The sequence below is a fragment of the Lepisosteus oculatus genome, chromosome 23 (genome assembly GCF_040954835.1).
Source record: "Lepisosteus oculatus isolate fLepOcu1 chromosome 23, fLepOcu1.hap2, whole genome shotgun sequence".
NCBI classification, from domain to species: Eukaryota; Metazoa; Chordata; class Actinopteri; order Semionotiformes; family Lepisosteidae; genus Lepisosteus; species Lepisosteus oculatus.
Window position 1 is genome coordinate 11433097 of NC_090718.1, and position 17531 is coordinate 11450627.

A 17531-nucleotide genomic window follows, 5' to 3' on the forward strand; every position below is an offset into this window, starting at 1 on the left:
AGCCACAGAACCTCCGCTCCACCCCTAAGGGGTAAAGTACACAACAAAGAGCTGTCACTGCACTCTACCAGAGGAGCCGGCTAGAGTTCTCCTAACATCACGTCACGTATTCTAGCCGAGCAGCAAATGCAATACATGTCCGTGCTCGTCTGTGCCAGATTTTCAAAGGAGAAACAAACTAGGGGCCAGAGAGGAGAGCACCTCTAAGATAGATCTCTGCAATGTAAACTGTTACTGTACGTAAATCCCTGCACTCTTTCAGGCCTCAAACATACCACACATGCATGCGAGTCTAGGAAAATGCTTTGCCACTTGAATAGGAGCTTAATTCCCATCTATAATGAAACCGTTCGTGGCAGTGACCCTCTTGTTTTTGTACAATACCGAAACTCTCCACTTTCCTGCACACGTGGTTGGGCCTGGAAGAAGGGGCCTCCAGAGCATTTTCGTTGGTTCTGCTGTCTGCCGCTCTGATAGCTAAAGGGACGGACTGACTGCCTTCTTGGTCTTGAACATGAAGGAAGTGATTCCCCTCCCTCTCCACAATCAGAAAGCCGTTTCTTCCTAGCAAGGAATGCGCCAACCCAGATCCATCCCAGAAGCACAGGAACAACATTATGGCTAGGTTGCCAGTCCAGCACAGAGCCTGGCCCACACAGGGGCAATCGAGAAACACTAGGGAAGGTAGCCAGCACGAAGGAGGGAGAACACCAGAGAAACTAGAGAAAACCCTGGTGAGCACAGGAAGAACATGCAAACTCCACACAGAAAGCACCCTGATCCAGAACCGAACTTGGGGCCTGTCGGACAATTCTGCCACCTCTCACTTTCACTAGTAACTCTAAGAAGAAATGAGCACCCACATCAAAAAGGAACACAAATATATTTTATTAATGTACGTTAAAACAAATACCAGACAAAAAACCACAGAAACCCTTCTAATGTTTTTCCCCTGACAATGTACAGTCTATGACAAAGCACACATGCTATGACGTATTTCATTAGCAATGTCTTTAAGGCCCTGTTGAACTTGCAGCTCAATACATTCTACAAGGTACAGCTCAGATATTCCTGTGTTCACTTTTCAGGGTCAAGAAAAACAGTCTGTTAGTTCATGATTGCCTCTTACAGCTCTTTAAAATGGAAAACAAATGTTTCCAAAAAACACCCAAACACTTTTGAAGACAAAAAAGTTAGACAAAAAATCCCGTTAATTGTAGCAAAAGGATTGTATTAGTAATGATATTGCTTTATGTTGCATTTCTGAAGCTAAGGGAAAACTTTCTCTGGTAAGTAAACCAGAAACGTGCGGTAGACACAAGTGTGCAATACATGGGCTAGCCACAAGAGGGCACTCCTGATAAGAAATATGAATCCAGTCAAACGTGAGACTGACCGTTGTGTCCAGTCTCATTTTTTGTAATTGCTCATTAAAAAATACTATCCATTAGAACCACAAAAACTGCTTTTAAATAATATACATAATATTAGGTGATATGGTACATCAGAATGATGCCAGTTAATGAATAAAACTATATGACTGTTAGACTTTTAAGATATTAGGAATTTAATACCAGAGAAAGATGCTTTTTTCCCCATGGCATCAGCACTTGTTCAAAAGACCCTGGGTTTTGCTGGACTTATACGAATACACACTGTTTTCTACAGCGGCTGTAGATTCTGATGGTAATTGTTACAACAATTAAAAAATAATTAATACATTATAAATAACGTTTCATTTCTTGAATGTTATTGCTTTTCAGCCACACCCTGGCGACTACAAAGTTTTTTGTTCTTGCAGTCATATTCAGTTACATCCTGCTGGAAGACCTGTATTTGCAGGTCACAAACTGCTCCGTCCACTGCTGCCTTCCAGTGGCGAGACTGGGAACGCCACTGCCCTGCTCTGACGGGAGGCAGCAGAATTCCCCATCTACAGAAGCTCACCAGCATCACAACCCCGGGCACAGAAAACCAGGATCCGAAAGTCGGGGAATTAATTCAAGAACTAGAAATAGAGTGAAAAACTGATTCATTCTTGACTGTGTAACAAACACTTGTTCTCCTTCAGTTTACCTTCCTGAGCCTTAACAATGTTGCATGGGACACATAGCCAGACCACTCCTACAAGAAGACACTGATCTGCTTAAAAAACATCCAGGGTTCATTTGGCATCTTGACATCTTTCCATTCTGAATGGGCACAACGATGATATTACTAACGGGTTCAAGTGAATTTATCCGATGTGCAATGTTGCTTTATTTCCAGTTATTTTTTCATCACGAAGGCACAGTGCATCCTTTTCCCAGACAGCAGCACAGTGCTTCTGCAGTCTTTGGGACAATTACAAACGTGCAACACCACAGCAGTGTCAAAGGGTGCAGCAGACACATCCTCTTGTAGATAACTGGCGCGTTCCACCTGGATTCATCTGAGAAGAGGATTCCTTCGATGCAAAGCAAAGCAAAAACCAAATTCTCTCCCCAAAAACATACAGTACGCGCAGATTTTACAGCTTGCACACAAGATTACAACGTACCAGTATGGTCCAAGTCACCCTGAAGATATATAAAAAGGGACTGAAGCCCAAATGTGTAAATGATAAAAGATAATTCTTTAGATGCTGTCATTGTGGGAATCATCAACAGAAACTACAAGGAAGAGCATTTAAATCTGAAAACACCTTTTTTTTTACACAAAGGAGTGCGGGAGTATGGAGCAAGCTGTCCAGCCATCTTGCTGCATCCAGTATGGCTGGATGAGATCTTCGGATCATTTAGGCAATAATAAAAAATGGAGCCAGATGCTCAGAATGAACCCCTCTCACTTGTCACCCTTCCTATGTGCTTATATCTGTGCTCCCAGTTAGTAGCATCTGTTTGCTGAGTCCCACTGAGAACTTGGAAATATACAGACTCACTCAAATATTGAATCACCTGGGGCTGAAGCCCATCAAAAAAACAATCTGTGACCATTAGATACTTTTGGGTCACTAGTATTGCAGTTCTAAGGATGATGATAATAATATTACCAATGCTTCTGATCCTTAGTGTCAGTAGAGACATATTCCACAGGAGAGGAGCAGAGGAAGAAATCTGTCAGGCATAGGCTCAGTCCCAGGTGAGGGTTTAAGGCACTGGCTGTTTTTTTAAGTTTCCTTAAATAAAATCATGCCATTTTCTGCTTAAAATGCACATGCTACTATTTATTCTTATGCTACACGTTTTGTGTCCTATGGACGCCAACAGATTATTCACCTGAGATGAAGAAGGCAGGCACAAGGCTTTAATACTGCATATCCAGTTTGTGCAGCCTTTCAGTACTGCAATGCTGTGCTCCTGCAACATACAGCAGACTTAAGCATTTGCAATGCTATAGAGAGGAAACAGCATCATTGAATTTGCCTTTTTGTGCAGCCTTGACTCCGATTAAGGAGCACTCTAAATAATTAAAGGAATCCATTTAATGTCCCAGGAGCATCTGATAAGGTTAGGAAGCAGTCCTTGGTCAAAGAGGGAGAGGACCCTCCTGTATCCAGTTTGATTCAGAAAGCTGGCTGAGCTACCCGAGAGGAGTTGGCATGCATGGTCTGTCTGGTAATAGAGTTGTAGTTCCCACCCCAGCCCACTAGGGGGCGCCCCGCTCCAGCATGCGCAGCGTCTGCTTGACGTCCCTCTCCACCCTGCGGAAGTACAGCTTCTTCGCCAGGCTGCGCGTCTGCCTCCGGCCCCCCTCCAGGTCGCGCAGGAAGAGCAGCAGCTGCTCCCGCACCCGCGGCCTCTCCCAGGAGGTGCAGTTCTGGCGGATGATGCCCAGGATGGGGTGCCAGTCCTCGGAGAGCTCCCCGCCCTCTGTCACGGAGGCCAGCACCTTCACCCGGCGGCTGGGCCCCTCGCCCCGCTGGGCCCGCGCGTGCAGGGACTGCTTCCCGGCCTCGCTCAGCTGGTTCAGGTACAGGCTGCGCGGGGAACAACACAGGACCAGGCTCAAGCACGGCACCCTCCTCTCCTGCCCCCTGGAGGACGGGAGTGAAACTGCAGGGGAGCGTTTCCCACAGCCATCGGAAGGCATAATTACACACATGTCCAGAAAACGACATTTATATTTATTCCGAGAAATATTTCAAGTAGGTCGCTACGTCAGCGTGCGTAGACCGCAAAGGAACAAGTAAAGTTTTATTCCGTGCTGGAAAGAGAGGAAAAGAAACACAATGTTTCGGGTGTGAAGGCACACCCCAACCTACACCCAAAGAAGGCTCCACAGCTGAAACGTTGCGTTTCTTTTCTTCTCTTTTCAGCACGGAATGAACGGAAGCAGAGGAGGGATTTGTGTCGTTCATTTTACCTGGTAACTACAAGTTTGTAATTACTGTTGTGTGAGTTGATCAGTCATTTCAATTAACTAAAACAAAGTGATACATTAGTTCATTAATTAACAAACTGTATAAGGGAGGGTTACTTGTGTTTTTTTTAACAGAACCACTTTAGAGGTTTATAATATGTATTTCAGTTTATTTTCTAGCTATTTTTACTCTTTGCAAATCAGTTGCATGTAGAGGTTATTCTGCTAACTACTTCTGCCTCTACTAATTATCGAAAGTGGTGTTGCCGGCACTCGAAAGAGAAACGATACAGTGTGCTGTGCGGCTAGCTCTGCCCTGTTCCCTGAACGCCGTGCTCAGGCGGCCGTACTCACTGAACAGTGTTGATGGTGGGGTGCTCCCGGCAGGTGTCCACCAGCTGCACCGCGGCGCTGTCCCCGATGGCGTTGTAGGCCACGTTCAGCTCCTCGAGGCCCTTGTTGTCTCTCAGACGCGCCGCCAGCTCCCTGGCACCCCCGTCCCCCATGCCGGTGTGCATCAGGGAGAGGTGGCGCAGCGAGCGGTTCTCGGACAGCGCCTCCAGCAGGCAGCTCACCCCCGGCTCCAGCAGGGAGTTATCGCACAGCCTGCAGCGACAGAGACGCGCGACTGCCTCTCCGTTTCTCTCCAGTTCTCAAATTCTAGAAACGGCACTGAAGCAGCACACCGGCACGGACGATCTACTATAAATCATCCATGAGGATCAGAGTTGGCTTAAGACCTTTTTTATCAACAGGGAAATCTAAGGATGAATTCAAGTCAGATTTAGTGGGCTTCTTCGTTTTCTTTCTGCTTGTAAGAGCATTCTGAATTTTTATCAACTCAGCGCAGGATTTTGGTGTTCGTGGGCCCTAGGCACTTTCACTCCAAAATGTGCAGAAAGAGGGGTCAACGCCAATGAAATTACGTCGATCTGACATGACGCACTTTAAACTATTCGAATGCTAAACCACGTGATTGATGGAGTGACCATCACTTCGATCCTTCTAGTTTCTAGAACAGCCACTAGGAGAGCGTATGATTATTGATTTGGAGTACCGTATGTGGTTTCAGCTTGTTTTCGTTAGTCACTAGTGTTTCCCTCCTTCATAGGCCCTAAAAATGTCCTGATTTCCTGGGCACTGCATAAATTCTCATAAAGTATGCCCTTCGAGTGTGTTCACAGTGAAAAAAACTTCAGTCCTGGAGGATTTTAAATTTCCTGCATGCTGTGGAAAGTGTTCGCTCGAATCACATCGACCACGACTACCTGCATCCCGAAAATTTGTTTCAGTTTCAGATGCCACTTCTCTGTTCATTTCTCTACCCTCCCCGCCAGTTATCCCATAACGGCTGCATAAGGAAGTAAAAAGAAGGAAGGCCTTACCGCAGGGTTCGAATTTGGCAGCGGCTGTCCAACAGGAGCTCCTTCAGCTGCGGGCAGGCGTCCGGGCCCAGGTTGTTAAACTGCAAACTGGAGCCAGACGGGAAATCAGAACACCAGCACAGGCTTGTGGGTAACCAAAGGCAGGACAACACACACTTCTGAGTTCTACAACGCACACTCTTTGAGCTTCAACACGGTACGACTGTGTGTTTCTAAACAGCATACAGCTCATTAAGAATGAAAAAAAAGACACTTACAGATGCCTAAGATCATGAAAGTAAATTTTAAAAGCTATGTAACATAAAGTACACAGGCAGCAGGTGTAATGCAAGGTTTTGTATTCTGCACTGAAATGTTTTTTTTAACATACTGTATTCTACATGTACTGTATACTAAGCATAAAAAAAGGTCAGTGAGTTCTCCCCATTTCCTTCGACAGATGACATCTGCAATGCTAGCAAAGACCAAAAAAAACCAATACTGAGCCTGTATATTCGTGAATTCAAACACTGACCTCGATTTGCTTTTCCTTATATTCCAAACTGAAAAGCACAACCTGCAAAATGCTGGAATGACCTTTTAAAATACAGCGGTGTTAAAGCACTGGTAGCTCGCACTGAAGAGTAAATAAAGCAGGGTTTTTGAAACCGCACGGCAGTTTCATCTTTTGCTGCGCACGTGACACAAAGCCTGCCTGGTTTTATTGTCAAACAAGGACTGAACCAGAATAATTGGAATAAGTTGTCGAGGCAATTAGGGTGTTACTCACTGGTGGAGCAAACCAGCTGATTCTTACTGGGACAGTGTGTGAGTGGATTCTCTACTCACTTGAGGCTGCGGGCGCGCAGGAGGGAGGGGCCGAGGGTCTCCAGCAGGTCCTTGGTCAGGTGGCAGGAGGACAGGTCCAGCTCCTTCAGCAGGTGCTTGGAGGGGGCGCAGCTCAACACGCAGCGCAGCACGTAGCACTTGAGTGGGGTCATGCGCACCCGGGCCAGGCTGATGGCTTTGAGGGAGCCCAGCACCTCGGCCGTGAAGCGCGGGTTCTGGAACTCGTAGAGGAAGAAGAGCAGATCCATCATCTCCTCGGGGGGCTGGTGTTTCTGGCTCTCCTTCACCAGGTTCTTCTTCAGCGTGCTGGTGATCTGGGCCACCGCGGTGCTCTTGATGGTGCACCCCAGCTGGTCCAGGAGCACCCTGTTCCCGTAGGAGAGGAGGCCACCCATGAAGACGGGATAGAGCTCAAAGGCCTCCTTCTCCTGGCGCTCCTGTGGCAAGGGGCCCTGCACCCCCAGGACGCTCTGCTCCACCTGGTCCAGCACGTCGGCATTGAACTGGTCCTCCTTGCGGAACATCTCCGCCGCCATGGTCCGGGCGATCCGCCCCTTGCCGTGCCCGCTGACGCGGCGGTACAGGCTGGGAAACATCTTGAGCAGGTTGAAGATGGCGAAGATCCTCAGGGGGAGGAACTTGGACAGGATGTTGAGGAGGCTGGTCAGGTCCTCGCTGGCCTGCCCGATGGCCTCCGAGGCCTGCTTGCCCAGTTTCTCCAGGACCGTCTTGTTCTCGCCCAGCACCACGTAGAGGGCCGCCAAGTACTCCTGCATGGCGGGGATGGCGAACACGTAGCGGGTCTCTCCCACGTCCTCCCCCGGCCGGGAGCTCCCCACGTAGGGCACCAGGAAGAAGTCCAGCACGTCAGTCTGGAAAACCGCCAGTTGCCGGAGCTCCTCGTCGGTCTTGGTCTTGCCGCCAATCCACTGCTCCAGCTCCTCTTCGGAGAAGCACGTGCGCTTGTAGTTGACACCGTCGAACGCTAGCTTGCCCACCGTCTGGGCCACGTAGTACATCAGGGAGCTGCCCTGCTGGTCCTCCGAGCCCCCCGCCCCACCTAGCCTGCTGCTTGCCTCCAGGACCTCACCACCAAAGTTGAGCCTCAGGAAGCTGGTGTAGATGCCGGTGAGGGTGCGGATGGGCGCCTTGGCGTCTGTGAAGTGCAGGAAGTGCAGCGTGGCGCAGGTGAGCCAGCAGTAGGATGGTAGGAAGCAGGCGGCCGCCAGCTGGCTCTCGCTCTGTAGATTGAGGTACAGCATACGCAGCAGAGCCTCTGCCTCCTGGCTGGGTTGCTCCCCGCTGGCATGGTGCAGCAGCCGACTGGTGAAGTACGCCCTCTGCTGGTCGGGGTTGTTAAAACCGCAGATCTGCACGTAGCGGTTCACATACTTTCCCGGGATGCGATCCAAGGCAGAAAGCCTGGTGGTGACTAGAATGCTGGCCTGAAGAATCAGAAGAATCATACAAGTATGACTACATACAACATACTGTACGTGAGCATGAGCTCTTATTTGCGGCTTCCTCTTTGACAAGTCTCAGATGCTAAATATGCAAATAATAATATCAGAACTGGTTATAGAGGAACTCTTCATAGCAACCTGATCAAACTACAACCACCTGATTACTGCTTATCTACAGCCAATCTCTCTGGAGAAGCAGGATTAAAGCTTTTAGTCCTTTTTTTGTCAACTGCGCCACTTCCAGAGGCAATTAAATATGCAATTTTCCTATAGTCGGTCAATAGAGAAAATGTGACCCCTTAGCCATTTAAAGCTAGAAAAAATTGCTTCAAAAGTCTAACGTGATTTTGCCAATTCAAATTGTCTTGTAACAAAATGGTAAAACACATGCCATCCTCGAGACTGGTATTCACAGGGCACTGATCCTGCCCACTCACCTCGGGTAAGAGATACTTGCGAAACAGGTTGACCAAAATGGTTCCGGCAGGGAGGGGCTCATCTGGGTCAGCGCACAGCTCGGTGGTGGAGAGGCGGAAGTCCAGCTTCATCTGCTCCATGCCGTTGAAGATGAAGAGCACCTGTCGGGCCAGGGCGCCCTCTCCGCTGAGCAGGGGGGTGTCGCGCAGGTGCAGGTACTTCCTCCTCACCAGCTGCCGGAGCGAGGCCGGACGGCCCAGCAGGGAGAGGTCCTCGCAGGAGAAAGGGATCACCAGCTCGAACTGGGACAGCGCCGACCCCCTGCACCAGTCCAGGACCAGCTTGCGCACCACCATGCTCTTCCCGGTCCCCACGCTGCCGTAGAGAACGACGTTGTGCCCGCGGTCCGTGTAGGACCCGGGGACGGGATCAAAGAATTGCTCGGTTGTCAAGGAGGACTGGTAATCGTTGACTCCGACGTCCTTCATCCAAGTGTCGACGTTCTGGCTCTCCTTGGGGTTCCTCTCCAAGATGAGGGGGTCAACGTGCATGCTCTCCGGAGAGAAGAGCACCCCAAACTGCTTCTCCTCCTTTGGTAGGTGGCTGAACCACTGGGTCAACTTCTGCTTGTGAAGCAGAATCGGGTCTGCGTGCACAACAGGAAATATGATGGCAGGAAATGCAAACCACTTCCACCTTTCTCTAGTTTCTCGTGAAGTGAAAAGATCTAAACATTGTGACCTCTGCGTTAGATTAGTATTTTTGTATGGACCAAAAATGCCGTGCATTTACTAGAGAGCAAGAAAAACCAACCTAGAATCTTCCTAGGTATCCGACGCAGGAAAAATGACCCGAGACATCCTCCTGGGCCACATGTTTAACAAATTTGAGCTAACACACTGTGCCATCAATGTGTGACTGGTCTTACTGCTACTGTGGAACCCCCTTACAGCGCAACCCCAGTTATAACCCCATTTATCATTCCCACAATCCAAATGAACACAGCCAGCACGCTTAGCAACGAAGCCAGGGTGTGTGAGGAGCAACAGCAACAGGAAATAGTGTTGCTTTCCACATATGTTTGCAGTTACTCAGAGCCCCATGCTCACCTGGATTAGAGGTGCCGGAGCTGAACGGCCTCATCTGTGACACAGAAGTGAGAAAAGAAGGACTGTCTCTCTGTCGGCTCCACTGTCCTCCTGCGGGACACAGATGTCTATAGACGAAGAAAGCAGGAAATGAGTGTATTTTATGAAAAGGCCTTCCAACAGGGAATTTTCAAGGGGCACATGGCAGCTCTTAAGATAACTCAAGTTCCTTCATGTTCCAAGTCTTAGAACTGCTGCAGGCTAAATGAAACTAGAGTAGGAAAGTTCATCCTACAAAGCCTAGAACAAAATCCTTCAGCTAGAACCTGCTAATCCACCGGGCCAAATCTGTACCACTGGGGTGATGAATTTAAAAGGGGTCACTTCTGCTACTTCATAACATTAGGAGTATTTTTTAGCGTAGCACACAAATAGTTAACATGTACTAGGATTTGTAAAGCCCTGTAAGGCTCGTTCACAAGAAAGAGAGAAAGTTTTTATCTCACCTGTGGTGGATAGTAGACACATGTCTCCCATCAATCAGAATATAGACTTTACTGGACCGGCTGCTCACTTTCACTCCTGCGTCAAAGAATAAACAACTTTTTTTAGCCAATTTAATGAACGCAATGCCTGAGAAATTAAACCAATGGCAGGAACTACGGGAAACGTCCTACCTCGACCCCAGAAAGAGACATGATCTCTATACAGGATGTCCTGCCACCCCCTACCCCAGCTCCTCATCATCTCTGGGCCTGGGGCGCGCCACCAGCGCTGCAACGTCCCGCTGAGTTCACTACTGCCCCCTGCAGAGAGAGCACATCATCATAGCCCACTCCCAAGCACAACAACCCAGGAAACAGGATTAAGGGGAGATTAACCCTGCAGCCAAGAAAATCGAGTCCAGGAAAAGTTTTAAGTTCCTTCATTAAGTGCACTAACGAAGTGCTTCGAGAGGCTGGTGATGGTGTACGTTGACACATTAACAAGGACAATCTTGATCAACTTCAATTTCCATACCGACATGATAGCACTTAAAAGCATTACACACTGCTTTGGCTCATTTAGACAATATAAACACCTACCCCAGATTACTATTCATAGACTACAGTTCTGCATTTAGTACTATGATCCCATCCCAGTTAGTCACCCAGCTCTTGAAGCTGGGCCTTAGTACTTTGCTCTGTAACTGGATCCTGGACCTCCTGACATCTAGACCTCAATCTGTGAGAGCAGCAACATCTCCTCTACTCTAATCCTCAACACAGGAGCCCCCCAGAGCTGTGTGCTCAGCCCCTCGCCCAGTACGGAGAGGAATCCTGGAGCAGTTGGGGTTTAAGGGCCTTGCTTAGGGGGGGCGTATAATAGGCTGACCCTGCGCTCTGACCCCAAGCTTCTCTCTCCCCGTCCGTGTGTCTCATGGAGAGCAAATTGGGGTATGCGAAAAGACAAATTCCTAATGCAAGAAATTGTGTATGGCTAATACATGATTTTGTGCTTATTTCAGAATTTGTCAAATTTTGCAACACCGTCAATTAATTTATTCTGTTGCCAAAATTTAATGACCGGTATAGAATTTGGGACTGCAGTTCTCCTTAAAGGACTTGGTGGTATGGTGCCAGGACAATAACCTCTCCCTTAACCTCAGCAAAACTAAGGAACTGGTTGTTCATTTCAGGAAGCAGGGAAGAGGAGGCCACACCCCTGTCTATATCAATGGGGAAGCTGTGGAGATGGTCAGCAGCATTAAGTTTCTGGGTATTTACATCACCAACAATCTGACCTGGTCTCATCATGTGGATGAAGAAATCACAAAAGCACTCCAGCAACTCTGCTGCCTCAGGCAACTCATGAGATTGAGTACGTCTTCACAAACACTTACACATTTCTACAGATGTACAACAGAAAGCGTTCTCACCGGATGCATGACAGTTTTTGTTATGTCAACTGCTCAGCTCATGTCCACAGAAAACCACAGAAGGTGGTGGAGACAGTCCAGCACATCCCTGGTACAGAATTCCCTTCCATCCAGACCATCTGCACCACACGCGGTCTCAGGATGGCAAATAATATACTTCAGGGTTAAAAACCACCCTGGGTATGCACTGTTCTCTCTTCTTCCTTCTGGCAGAAGACTGAGGAGTATAAAAGCTTCTATCTCGTAGTCATAAGACTTCTGAACACCACCTCTCAATCCTCCTACCCTCACATTACACCCTACTGCTTTCTGAACTCGCAATACTACTTGTTTTTTTGCACATTGCTGCTAATTAAATGCTGCTGAAGATTTCAGTTGTTACCCTTCTAATGTATAGTCCATTGCTCCTATTGGGTTCTGTATTGATCTCATGTATAATCCTGCTATCCTCATGTTTAAGCATGATGCTCCTACTTTTATTTTACACTACCACTTTTGACTATGTTATTGACACACGCTATTGGTTCATGTTCATTTATTGTGTGAAGAAACATGAAAGTTAGCATTTCATTGGACTCAGGCACTGTACATATGACACTAAAACTTGAAATTTGAACTGTCCTCTATGACAATATCCAGACCTGTCTGACAACTTTTTAAATAATTACATTACAAAGGGCATTACAACACTTAATTCCTAATCTTTTGAACACGTCTAGCATGCCTAGTTTTTGGGGGGGTATAAGACTATAAGATCCTTTCAAACAGAGTTGCTTTTGAGCTGCATGTATTTTTGTTAAAAGGCTGTCCACTGGCATTTACAAAACACTCAGACAACACAAATGGAGACGCACCTATCACTGTAGGAGCTTAGTTTCTTCCAGTGCACATTTTACAGCTCATTGCTCATTCTCAGGGATTAGCTCTAAGCACCCTGAGAATTAAACACTCTCTTAAACTGGTAACTTTGGGAGAAGTCAGGTTCTGACAGGCAACGACAACGACTGCAGCTGGACCACGTGAACACAATCAAAACCTTCAACTGGTTCATTCCTTCAGATGTGGAATAATAAGCTTTAAACAATTTTTCCACAACCTGGGAGGTGGGGTAGAGAGTACAATTCCAGGTCTTAAAATATTAGACTTGCCAGCATACCTTAATCACAGTAAGTGCATCTTGCAACACGAGCAGCTTTGAATGCTTTTTAAAAATTAACAGAACAAGGTGATCTCAGCATGAATTATGCAGCACCTATTTTGCTCAAATGTACAAATTGGTGACTTACTCACATGTCCTCAGCACCTTTCAGAGCACAGAAAAAAGAGTTTATAACTCTCTGCCAAGTTCTTATTGATAGAGCACCTGTGTATAACAATTTTGTACAAACTGTGCATTTGATACCTAAAAGCAACATGAATAGTCTCTGCGCTGAAAACAAGATCTGTCATCACAGCTCCTAATATTGTATACAGCTGTGTGGCATTTTTTAGCAAACGCAAGCTTAATTTTGAAAATTTAAAGAAACAAAGACCTGCTTTTGCTTTCTTTCGCCTGGTATTTCTACAGTCCCATATTAGAAATGACATTACAGGAAGCACAGCTCGGATCTTTTGAAAACAGTTAAAACGTACCCTAAAGCAGAACAACAAAACTATTGTAGAAGAGTTACAGTAGAAAAAAAAAACCCTGACATAACCCTAAACCCTCACAAGCAAGTCAAAATGAAGTCTTTTTCTTTAACCTCAACCCGCTCTCACTGATGATGAGAATCTCAAAACCCTCTCCCTCTACATGGATAACCAGACTACTCAGCTATGAGAAGCTCACTCTGTTCTCGCCCTTAACACAGCAGCTGGTGCTTCCCAGCTGCAGCTCCAGGATTATTGAATCCCTGTGCGTGAAATCACCTCTCAAGCCACGAGCCAGGCTGCCCGCTGACAGTCTGGCTCATATCCGGATCTCCCGAGGACGGCAGCTGCGAATTGAGAAGCTAGAAGCAGCACAGTCTCCCTGTACTTATCCTCTCCGCTGAGGGACGCCAGACTCCCACTGCTCTCCCAGGATTCCACTGCGGAGCGACAGGCCTGCACGCCACTACGCTAGGCCCTCCTTCTCTGCTCCCGCTAAGCGCCTCCCTCTGTCTCTGTGAAAAGTTGCCAGGATAGGGCTGTGCTTAGTGAGCATTTTCTATCTTTTTTGGGGGGGACATGATTACCGCTGACCTCCCTGCGTCAGATGCAAGAGAAAATGCAGCATCTCCTTGCTGCATCTCGAACAAAACTCAGGCATTCCCTGTCTCGGCCCCCATATTCGTCTTCTGAGAGGCAGGCTGTGCAACTCTTCAACTTCAACAGCGTGTGGTCCTGGTCAGGAAACGGGGATCTTCAAGATAAATGAAACAGGGTACATACACGCAACACACACCACGTGATACTGCTAACATCTCACAACTGGCCCTCAGAATAACACTATGTCTTCTGCTCTCGTGTTCTATTCAGATTGATATCTGCAGACTTCTATGCTTACATATCGCTTCAGATGCATAAGGAAGGGTTTTCAAAACTTTTTAAATGAAAAAAAGCATTTACAAAAGACACATTAAGGAACATTTTTTAATGATAAAAGCCCAAACAGTAAAATAAACTGTTCTGATGTGCGCTGATTCCTCATCTATCATATACATGTCCTATTAGCAAACAAGTGCGTGGAACCAAAGAGAAGTAGGAGCTAACGAATTCTGAACCAAAGGGCACGACTTAACAGTAAGTAAACACAGGTACATTGTACAAGCATCGATTTTGATCATGTATATGTTAATTCAGATGCCATAGGTGGTGTCTGAGGAAGAACAAACAAAAATTTACATTTACACTCTTTCCTCAGGACCAACATTTTCACACCGGAGATCCAGTATGATGACAGGGGTGCACTGTACTGTAGGGTAAGCTGTTTTACAGATATAGACATTAAATCAAAGTCTTACTTGGTGATTAAAGTTTTAAGATAAGATCACATCACATCACTATTAGTCCTATACAATTTCTTGCATTAGGAATTTGTGTTTTTGCATACCCCAGCTTGCTCTCCATGAGACACAGATAGGGAGAGACGCATGGGGTCAGAGCACAGGGTCAGCCATTGTACAGCACCCCTGGAGCAGTTGGGATTAAGGGCCTTGCTCAGGGGCCCAACGGATCAGGATTCCTCTGCCGGCCGCGGGATACGAACCGGCAACCTTCCAGCCACAGGCGCAGATCCTGAGCCACAGAGCCACCGCACCGCCCCTCAGTTTTCAGTATTGGCACTGATTGCATAAGAAGAACTGTTAAACCCAGTGTGCTGGCTAAAATACATTCTGCGTTTGCACAATGGCACCTCCTTAAAGTTGCCCCTTAATTCCACTAATTGATTGGTGAAGCAATTTCTCGCTCCTCTGTTGATCTCTTGTGCAGCGGGCATGCTGGTGCAGAATGGCTACTGTGCTTCACCCAGGTGGTGAAGTGAAAATGCACTTCAGTTGTGAAGGGATCCTCCCCTATGTGTAACATTACACATGTAAAGTACTTCAGGATCCTTTAGGATGAAAAGTGTGATATGAAATGCAAGGATATAGATTAAGATGAAGAAACTTGGTATACAATTGAGTCAGCCAAGCATCTGCAAAACCCTTTTTATTCATTCAATCGCCCCATCACAAACCACCCTGCCCTCTACAATCAGCAAGTTAAGTAGTTTTCATGAAGGCTTCCTTCCAGAGCACAACATTTCTTAATAAGAAAACTCAGGGACTTTCAGTGCTTTTTGACGATCCCGATCACACTGCCAGTATACTGCTCGTCAAGCTTTAAACTTGCAGACCGGACAGGATTTCCAGATTATTTACGGCAGAGGATAATTCTAGGCGTTAAGTGTTCGGACAGAATTCCTATCTGCTTTCTGCAAAATATTGTGCTGGAGGTGTAAGGGATTTGGGGGGCTAGAATCCCTTGTTTAAGGAAACTTTCAAGCCTTTTGCAGGATTCCATTTTTTCCTCCGCAGACATTATCCGGCAGAATCTGCCCTGTTCAAGAACAGATTCGGAGCTGGGGCCGAGCCCCTGTAATGACACACTTAACAAAGCAGTGCTGTACCACACAAAGCCCCAGAGACTTGACAGCTATTCCCACAAGCCAGTTATTTCAGGGGGCAGGAGAGAATTCCTGTCCTAAAAATAGCATAGAGTGATTTTTAATACATTGTACCTCTGGACTGATAAGACTTGGTGGGTCTTTCCTTTCTCCGAAAGAACACAAGAAACGTGTTAAAGCAGAATTAATTTGTGATCCGGTGTAGTTCTGCTCACGAAAGCAAAAGAGCAAAAACCTCAGAAAAAAGTGAAGTCACTGGATTTGCCACTAGTTTAATCACTAGATCCCCCCCTTGTTTTCCCCTTGTTATTTTATGCACATTTGAGGGGGAAAATTTACATTTTTACCAGCAATATTTCCGGAACGTTCTGAAACATAGCGACCATGGAGAACTTCCACGGTATCCCAGCTCAAAGGCCTGTGGCTCCCTCTGACAGTCTGATTTTTGTATGCTGTCAGTTTTCTGGCCCCTGCAGCAGAATAGGACAAGGCTTCTTTAATTATGCAAGTGAGATTTTAAAAATAAGAGGACCGTCCGGTTCACTTCCATGACAATACGGAAATTCATAAACCTTTTGTGTAAGGAAGTGTCACCTGCTCTCAACTGAATGCACTTGACCTTGGTTTCTGTGTCCTCTGGTTTCTCTCTCACTGTAATTTTAAATTTGGTGGGGTTAGGGTTGATACCTTTGAGGCCTTTGCACAGGGTTCTTTCAAAGACTTCTCAGTTCAAGACTAAAACAGTTAAGTTCTTTTAGCCTTTCATAATAGGACATTCATTTGAGTCTGGGGATGCACCAGCATATGGTCTCTCTTCTCCTGTGTCCAGGATAGACATATCCTATTTCTCTTATTGTGACTAGAATATTCTAAAAGAGGTTTTACAACTACAATGAACAATTTTTAACTTGACATCACTTGATTAAATTAAAGGTTTAACTATGAAAATATTATGTATATCGCCTGACATTATTTGCCTTTTTATTTCCCCACAGTGCCTAATGTTATGTCAACATACTTGACTCAGACGAAGTGTTTCCTATGTTATGTTTTTGTTTTTGCAATCTTCATGTTACACACAATCACTGCACGTAGCTACATTAAAATGCTCGGAGTTTTTTTCAGCAAGGATTTTTATCTAAATATTTTGAATTTACTTTGCAACTTCTACATGGATTATTAATCAATGCCGGCCAGAGAATGTGCTCAGTTTACCAACACTAAAAACAGTATCGTGTTGCCTTCCTCACTGATCAGACCACAACCTTAAACCCTGTAATTCAAGCACATACTGTACTTATGCACTACCTTCTAGTTCAGTTACTCAAAATTCCCCAACACCCTTTCAGAGACTGTTTAGCCCTGCTGGAAATCGAAAATAAAATAAAAACAGAAACACGGAACTCCTGCTCATTTTCTGCCAAACCCAAAGCCAAGGACATACATGCAAACGTGTCCGTTTTCAAAAACGGTACTAAAAAAGAGCAACGCGTGACAACAAAAACTAACCCAGGCGCCCATTCCGTGTCTTTAGGAAGAAAATAATAAAAGTGAATGCGGCATCATTTTATAACGTTTCATTGATCAAAGAAAACAAACATGCCCACATGTTTTGTTAAGAGAAAGCAAAGATTATATTTAAAAAGGTACAGTACCCGAGATAGCGATTTGGGTCTTCAGCTAGGATACAGTTTAACATCAGCTGTGACGTTGTCACTTAAACGGCCAGTAGCTACTATAATTAAAAACCGATTATAACCGGTATTTTCCCTGAACTTTCCTGTTTGCTACATTGCACGAACGTGTGTCAGTGGATTTGCCCCTCCCCGTCTTATACATCTACATGTGTTGGCAGTGACGTCCTGCGACCGTTTAAAACTTCAGCAGAAAGCTAAATGATAAAAAATATATGTATTGATGTTTGACCTTCGTTTTTGCATACAAAACGAGAGCGGTAGGGCG

General features: G+C 46.1%; 1 protein-coding gene across 5 annotated transcripts; it reads right to left on the minus strand.

Moving 5' to 3' along the window:
• Nucleotides 1-867: 867 nt before the first annotated feature.
• nlrx1 (NLR family member X1) lies at nucleotides 868-17384 on the minus strand. Of its 5 annotated transcripts, none has more exons than XM_015337476.2 (10): nucleotides 17225-17384; nucleotides 13664-13823; nucleotides 10200-10328; nucleotides 10029-10104; nucleotides 9544-9650; nucleotides 8455-9080; nucleotides 6555-7999; nucleotides 5727-5813; nucleotides 4696-4947; nucleotides 868-3958 (listed from the first exon to the last, which is right to left on the minus strand). In XM_015337476.2, the coding sequence occupies exons 2-10, from the start codon at nucleotides 13728-13730 to the stop codon at nucleotides 3628-3630; spliced, it is 3120 nt and encodes a 1039-aa protein (XP_015192962.2). In that variant the 5' UTR covers nucleotides 13731-13823; nucleotides 17225-17384; the 3' UTR covers nucleotides 868-3627. The 5 variants fall into 5 exon arrangements, with proteins under 5 accessions (XP_015192962.2, XP_069039122.1, XP_015192964.2 ...); XM_069183021.1 differs by lacking the exon at nucleotides 17225-17384 and adding an exon at nucleotides 15917-16201; XM_015337478.2 differs by lacking the exon at nucleotides 13664-13823.
• Nucleotides 17385-17531: the final 147 nt, after the last annotated feature.

Bases quoted from the DNA above. Each gene is read 5' to 3' on its own strand.
- nlrx1 (XM_015337476.2), bottom strand. From the start codon at position 13,730: ATGCCTGAGTTTTGTTCGAGATGCAGCAAGGAGATGCTGCATTTTCTC. The intron at 9,651-10,028 runs GTGAGATAAAAA...CTTCGTCTATAG, and splicing joins GTGTCTACTATCCACCACAG to ACATCTGTGTCCCGCAGGAG. The intron at 5,814-6,554 runs GTGAGTAGAGAA...GTCTGGCTCCAG, and splicing joins CTGCGCGCCCGCAGCCTCAA to TTTGCAGTTTAACAACCTGG.